Below are 7,632 nucleotides of genomic sequence, written 5' to 3'. Positions count from 1 at the left end.
ATGGGTGAGGTAGCAGCATAGGTCAAATACGAGATCACCTTTCCCCATCAGATCACATACAATTTATACTCCAGCCTGGACGAGAGGCTTTGGTGCTGGAGCAGGAGCTCTGGAAGAGAGCAGTGAGAAAGCTAACCAGAATTTCCTGAGAAATTCCACATGTATGGGGTCTGGTGAGAGAGTTTGATGGCTATGTTGCTCACAACAGACTGTTAATTGGAAGTGATAAAATGGCACAGCTTAATTTGTTAGGAGCTGAACAGGCTGCCAGGCCCTGGGTGAAGGAGGTGCCTGTGTGGGAGCAAGGAGAAGCACCAGGACCTTGATCCCAAGTCCAGGCACTGGCAGTGCGGATTCAACCAGGAGAAAGCAGGAGATGATACAAAGTCCTTGGAAAAGTCTTCCCACCTTTCTGGGTGTTTATGTCTATAAGATGTCTTTCACATGGTCATTTTATTCTTGATACACTAATTCGCATACATATACTTTAGTTCTGTGAAACATACCTTAAATGTCAATAAACAAAATCTTGCAGAGTTGTAAAAGGCTGATTTCTAGAATATTAGTTTTTTAACCAGCTTTCTATATCCCCACCTTTGCAAAGTACACTGTTCTTGTCTACTTAGATACGTCGCAGCAGAGGAAGCAAGTTTGTTTTATTTATTACAAGAAGTAAACCTGAAATATATAAAAAAATCTCATCTTTCATCTGAAAATATTCCCACACTATTGTGTCCCCACCCTTCCCCAGTGGAGCTGCTGCCAACTGTTTTGCAACTTTTCTCTTTTTGTCTCTCTGACCCCTGAGCAGGCACTTCAGTTCCAGTCTCTGTGACACAGAGCGCTGCGGGCTGTGCCACCCTGCGAGAGCACTCAGCCACCAGCAGAAAGCAAGACATACACAACACCTAAGTGTTTAAAAAAATTTAACTGGCTGTTTCCTTTGTTCAAGAGGTCAAGTGAGAACTTACTAAGTAACTTTACTACCCTGGTATGCCTGCTTGCTGGAGGGGGGTGGAAGAAGCGAGGCTGGGTGTAGAGGCTAGCAGAAAGGTGGGTATAAGCCAAATGCCTTTAACATGCTCCTAATTCTATCTTCTAAAGGTCCTCTTCATAGTAATTCCTACAATAAACTGTAGGAGTTCAGTTTTTAAAGTATCACAGATGATCACAGTCTGAGATGCTATTGTGCACAGAGGAAAAAATACTTGTGTTGAAGAGTTTTGCAACTTGAATGCAAAAATAATACAAAAAGAGTTTTAATGGGTATCATTAATTGATAGCTTTACTTATTTGTCACTACATAGTTATGCACATAGTGTGTTTAAATCACCAACAATTTGGTGGTAGTCTTACTCCATTTTTCCCATCCTCCTTAATGTTGCATACCATTGTAGAGTTTCCGTCTCAATCTAATGAGAACTGAATAGGACAGGAATATGGTGTATTATTTTTGCACAGAATGTAACATAATTAGGGTTTATTCTTGATTTGAGCCTTCAGGCTCTAATTTAAAATTAGCATGAAATATGAATATATTATCTTAGTGCTAATCTGTAGCACGTTATTGTATTAGGAGCAAAGTATGGCTCAGTGGAAGCTGCCAGTTACAGCAAATTTAATCTATACTTGTCTTGGGTCTGACACTGTGTTTCAGTATTTCTACTGTGTTCAGTGTTGCTTGTGATCAAATTGGAACCTAAAAGGTGCCCCAGCACACATCTTAATTTGTGACAATAATTGATGCTGGGGGAATATGTGAGTGCAAAATGAAGCATTTGTACATGTGCAAAATTGAAGCCTAATTGAATGGTTTCACTCATAATGTAGAAATTTCCTATCTAATGGATTAAGTGTCAGATTGGTTGGAAGACCAGTGTGTGCATAGGCAACTCACAATCTATCCTTTCCTTAGAGTGAAAACTTAGACCCTTTTAGGCATATCAGTTCAATATTTTATCTTAGAGCAGAAAGAAGGTCAGTGGCAGCTACACTAATGCAGCTTTCTGAGTCTCTTGGTACTAGGCCCTTAAAAACCCTTATGCTTTTTGCTGAGACTCATAAATTAATGACACTTGCTATTCCCACTGGTATAAGCATGCTAATTTTCTAGGACCAGCTTCAGAGAGTTGCTCTACATCCATAAGCAGCGTGATTTACATGTGGGAGAAACAAGCAGCTGCTTTTAAAGCAAACAGAGGTGTTGATATTAATTCCTTCCTAAGGAGACTGATCTTGCTGAAGCTGAACTCCTTTCTGCAGCTACCAAAGGACATAACTTACTCTATTTACAGTGCAATTCTCTTTTAGCAAGAGCTAAATCTTTACCACTGCTCATCTCTCAGGGATTCTTGGGCCAAGTCAACCATTTAGAAAGATACTTAAGTAATTTGTGCCTGCAGCTGAATATGGTACTTTTTGAACAGTTTCATCTTTGACCGGGTCCCGAGAGTGGGGAAGGTGGGGGCCTGTTTTCTTGCTACGATCCAGGAGCCCATGTGACAGGAAGAAAGGAAGGAAGTGGCTTTTGTATTGACTGTTTCCCACCTCTGTCAAAGGTGATTTTCCTGCCAGCATTTTGTCCTTGACAGTGTTGTCACCCTCCTGTCCCTAGGGTGTGCTAGCTGTGTCGAACTGACCCTCTTTCCCTTTTGCTTTCACCTTTTGCACCACATCAAAACTACACCAAGAGCACTATTGGGAATTCTGCAACAATGAGGTCTAATTAATGGCTCGTGACCTACTGGTACCTGATATATTTTTTCATATATCAATGTTGATTACATAATTTCCTATTATTTTTTCCTCAATAATTTCAAAATTTCCCCCTAAATTTATTAGTAAACCTGTTGTTTCCTACTTGTAGACACTTTGTATGTTCTGGAAGGAGGGAATTCTATGTATTACGGCACATTATCTTCTAATGCTGTACTTTTCCTCTAAACCATCCTTGTTTTTTCTTTCTATTAGTACATTGTAAATTAGAGATTTCTTTAGTCTTGTCTTTACTTCTGCTCTGGCTGTGGCAAATTAACTTTCTGCTGCTGGACTTCAGTGCTCATGAGGCTGAGAGCTTAGAAAAGAAAGATGCAGACTTTAAAATAAGTTGTAGTTTGTACGTATGCATGTAAAAAGATTGAGATGTATGCAAAAGACTTCTTTTTCCTTTTGCAATTCCTTTGGCTTCCACTGATGATAAAGTTCCTAGACTTGGGGTTGTGCTTAGCACTGATTATATAGTGAGATAATAAATACTATAAGTGATTTAAACTCAGTAGGTGGAGGGATAATAAGCTCTTGTAACTGAAAGCTGAAATTAGGTAAACTCAGATTAGAAGTAAATTGTTAACAATGACAATAATTAACCAGGGAAAGTACTTGGAGAATTGTGTTCTGGCCCAGTAGAAGCCTGAGCTGCCACTACAATTTCCCAGCAGTGCTCCTTTGAGTGTCCTTTCTGTGCTTCACAGGTGGTCAGAGATGATGAGCACCTTAATTCAGTGCAGGCTAAATCCTACAATGCTTTCCTCAAACCTACTTACAACGTGTGGAGGACCTACAAAAGCACAATGGTAATAATGAGTGTAAGAGTGGTGCTCAAGCAGGATTCACTACAAATTTTGCAAAGACATTTTTAGCATATAATTTTTTATAAAATAAAATCCTTTTGTATTTATTTACTCTTTAAAATTTACATTTAAGCCTGACAAAGCCTTCATTCCTCAACGTTTACCTCCATTTGCCTGTTTGCATTGGTTGACACATTTTTTTCCATCTGTATTCAAATGATAAGGATTGTTAGTGCTAAGCCTTCCACCTCTCTGTCCCACTGGGCTACCGACTTTCCAATTACCCTGTCCTGCTGTTGTAAACTGATAAACTTACCACGTTGCAGTCCCATGGTGGATCACCACAAGGGAGTCACTTACTTGCTCTAGGAAAAAGACTTGAATTAGTGTGTTTTGAGGTTGAAGAAATCACCTTCATTTTGCAAATCTAGGAAAAAGATGTCTCTATCCTTACTGTTTATCTTGAAATTAAAATGAGATGATTGATGAATTTTGATGGTACTTCATTAAAAACAGCTGAGCTTTTGTCACCCATTACTGTCGCCTTTGATTAGTTTAAATGTGGCTATGACCATATTCTTCCTACATCTCCTAGAAAAAAATACAATTTTGAATGTAAAAGGAAACATTCAGAGGAAGATTAAGTTGCCAGAAGAACAAATTTTGGAAGTGATATAAAACTTTCTTTCTACCTGAAGTAGCAGAGCTGCAGCAAGAGCAGATGAACTGTTCTTTGCCCACCACAGAATTTTACACACCCTTTGAAACATTTGGTGATGGCCACCCTCATAGCCAGGAAACCAGATTAAACAAATGATGGGACAAATCCCACACTAAATTAATTATCCTTGGATGCAGGAGGTTCTTGTGAAATTTCTTTACTTCATTCTCACCCTTCCAGCTGGAATAGAGCTGTAGAACAGGCCAGCTCATGATTGGATTACAGAGAGAGAGAAAAAAAAAGCACTGAGCTACCTTTCTGTTAACAGGTAAAGAAACAAATGGAAACAATGTATGTAAGACATGACCATTTTTATTTTCAGTATGTAGCCAGACCTTTTTACCTATTTCAATTGGCATGAAATTCAGTTGTTACAAGACTATTACAGGCCTCACCCAGCTTTGCAGGAAGCCAAAATCGTGATGGGCACTTTTCAGAGAATTTGCAAGAAATCCACACAGGCGTTTACCTTTGGATTGATATGCCTTGCAGAAAGTTGAATGCAAGGGGCTGTATTCCACTGGATACAAGTACCAGGTAGCTGGCCAACATTATCAACAACAGTCCACCACTTATTTTACAAATCAGGAGCATGTTTTCTACACGGAATGCTTATATCTGTTTCTCAAAGACAAACAATACTGTATCAAGTATTTCTGAAAAAAAATCAAAGTTCTTGGACTTGATTTTTTAAAAAAAAATCTGTTTATTAAGAAAAAGGTTTGCTTTTTACATAGAAAAGATACAGAGGAAGGTAAATAAATGCAGTAGAATTCATTACCTCATGTAGTAGCTGTACAACTGAATCTTAATGACAAAAGTTGTAGAAAGCCTAAATATTATAAAAAGCCATCTCCAAAATGAGACTCTGATGGAGTGAGAACAAGACACAAAAATGAACAATATTGAACAACTGGGAATCACAAGTACATAGAAAGACACAGCCAGTACACCACAAGAGGCCTCATGCCAAAGAATACTCCTGTTTCAATGGGGGAACAAGATAAATTTAATTCCTTAAGAAATCTTAGTATCTGGTGTATCCTGCAATTGATTATTTATTTTTTCAACTTTCAGAACTGGAAAACCTTTACAATTTTGCTTAAAAAGAAACTCTGATGAGATAAACATTTCATTTTTCACAGATAAGTTCTTACATCTTCTTGCTTTGTCATGTTTTCCAATGGCAATTATTAGATTATTTTCCCAAGGATTACGTGACGGAAAATAAGACAATGAGGAAAACTGAATTGAAAGCTGTGCACTCAGCTGAGTACTCTTGTACTGCCCTTTGTGACAGCCTTTGCTGAAGCTTGTGGGAGACTAGAGAGACGGGCAGTAGTGCCTTCAGGGCACCTCAGGCAAATTTGCCAGTGCTCCTCTGATGGCATAGTTAGGAGTACCGTTGGGAATTAAAATGGTCTCACAAATGGGCACTGTGCAGATTAAAAAGATACACATGGGCAAAATAATGAGAACAGAGACTTGAATGGCAACAGAAGACAAAGATTTATTTTAACTGACTTTCAACTGATGCTATGATCACTTGAGAGATATCCAGTAAATTTGTAAGACCACCACATATATGACTACATATGCATATTCTGTCTATCTTACTACCACGTCCTCTCTTCATAAAGGCACTAACTACAAATAATAAGGAAACAGACAGATAAAAATGCCAGAAATAAATTTGATTGTTTCTATGGACTTCTATGTTTATGTTTGTATACATTCATGCTTTAAATGTACAATTTAAAACTTAATTTTAAAAGTCACCTTTATTTTGGCAGTTCAACTGATAAAATGAAACATGCAGAACACGCAGCTTGACAGAACTCAGTGCATAATTTTGTCAGAATGAAGCAGTTTTTTATCACCTTTTGTGAGTTGGAAATACATTCATATTACAAGGCAAAAGAAACCCCACCCGAAATGGACATTATCTGGCTTCTGTATAAAGTATCTGCTTTTCCACATCTTCTTCAACATCTTTGGATAGCAAAATCTACATCTGACCAGAGGTTAAATGGCATGGTTATATTTTAAGAGTCTTCATAGTGCAGCAAGACAAGCCAGAGCTGCCTGTATTCACTGTTCTATCTCCAGGCTATCCATTTTTAAGTCAGGGGGTTTAAAGCTAATCACTTCTTCATAGGTGAGTTCTGTAAAAGATGGGGAAAGGGAGAGATAAGAATTAGGTGAGATTCTCTTCTAAATAAAAGTTTTTCAGATAAAACAGTTCTATTGATGCATGTGACTTGCAATTTGTATTTCCAGTCTTTTTAGAGTCCAGATCCAAATATAGACTGCATTCACCAGGAATCCTTCTTTTAACCTCAGATTATGAATTAAGACTCACAAATACTGTTATTGTACAACATGTCCATCCCCTTCAGCTAATTACTAAAACACAGGCCCAGAAATGGAAACATCAATTATGTTGTCAGATGACCTGCCAAAATGACGTAATAAAAGACAAAATGTAATGGAAAATGGAATCTTTAAAAGCTCCCAAACAGGTTTTAAAATTTACACTTTTAACTGCAGAGAATGCTCTTTATCATCTCTCAGTCAGTCGCCTTCTATATAAATCACTCACAATTCTGTGCTAATGCCTTGGCATCTAGGTTTTGAGTTTTCTAAATATATTTTATTGTAAATCACTTAAATCTAAGGTTCTCTGAAAAGAATGTTCTTTTGTCTTAGAAGCACATATCAGTTCTATTTTCATCAAGAAAGGCTTAACTAGAAGCATGGATTCCTTGGTATTTTACCCTGCTTTAGGAACAGCCCTTTGTCTTTTCATGCTGACTTATCATGACCTGCTTTGTGCCTTCCATGGTACTGGAATATGCTGGCAGTGGCTACCTCCTATGTATTTTCTCAAGTTAGATACTGTATTTTAAAGACAAAATCCTACTCACACATAAATATATAGCTAAGAATGCATTACTTCAGGATTTGTTTTCCAAACACAGATGTTTAAATCATATCAAACTTGTGACTATTAGGTTGTTTATTAAATGTATCTACCCAAGACAGCTGCTACATATGCAAGTGCAGCTTGCAGTCCTCTAAAAAGTATGTAAAAATCTTTGGGCTGAATCTTGCACATGCAGTGATTGTGCTATGCTGCAGCATGGTGTACAGTGACCAGCATGCCAGCTTCAGTGAACAATTTCTCTAAAATGAATTCTGTGTGCAGAACCCTTGAGACAGAAAGATTCGTTAGGTGGCTTGTTCAGTGATTGTTCTGCAGCTACCGAGTAGCATCTGGCCACAGGCAGCCAGGTGGGAGCTAGAGTGGTCCTAACTGAGCTCTGAGGAAGCTTGTGTCCT

The 7,632-nt window shown here is 38.1% G+C and overlaps 1 protein-coding gene across 1 annotated transcript in view; it reads right to left on the bottom strand.

The window, feature by feature from the left end:
• Nucleotides 1-5,985: 5,985 nt before the first annotated feature.
• MAPK11 (mitogen-activated protein kinase 11) overlaps nt 5,986-7,632 on the bottom strand; it is a 16,367-nt gene continuing 14,720 nt past the window's right edge. Inside the window, exon 11 of the mRNA XM_010003394.1 lies at nt 5,986-6,455. Within this exon, the coding sequence (XP_010001696.1) occupies nt 6,382-6,455 (74 nt within the window). The 3' untranslated portion in view covers nt 5,986-6,381. The remainder of the gene's footprint in view (nt 6,456-7,632) is intronic.

The sequence above is a fragment of the Chaetura pelagica genome, unplaced genomic scaffold (assembly GCF_000747805.2).
Source record: "Chaetura pelagica isolate M959 unplaced genomic scaffold, ChaPel_1.0 scaffold57, whole genome shotgun sequence".
Taxonomy (NCBI): Eukaryota; Metazoa; Chordata; class Aves; order Apodiformes; family Apodidae; genus Chaetura; species Chaetura pelagica.
This window is presented reverse-complemented; position numbering and strand designations above follow the sequence as displayed.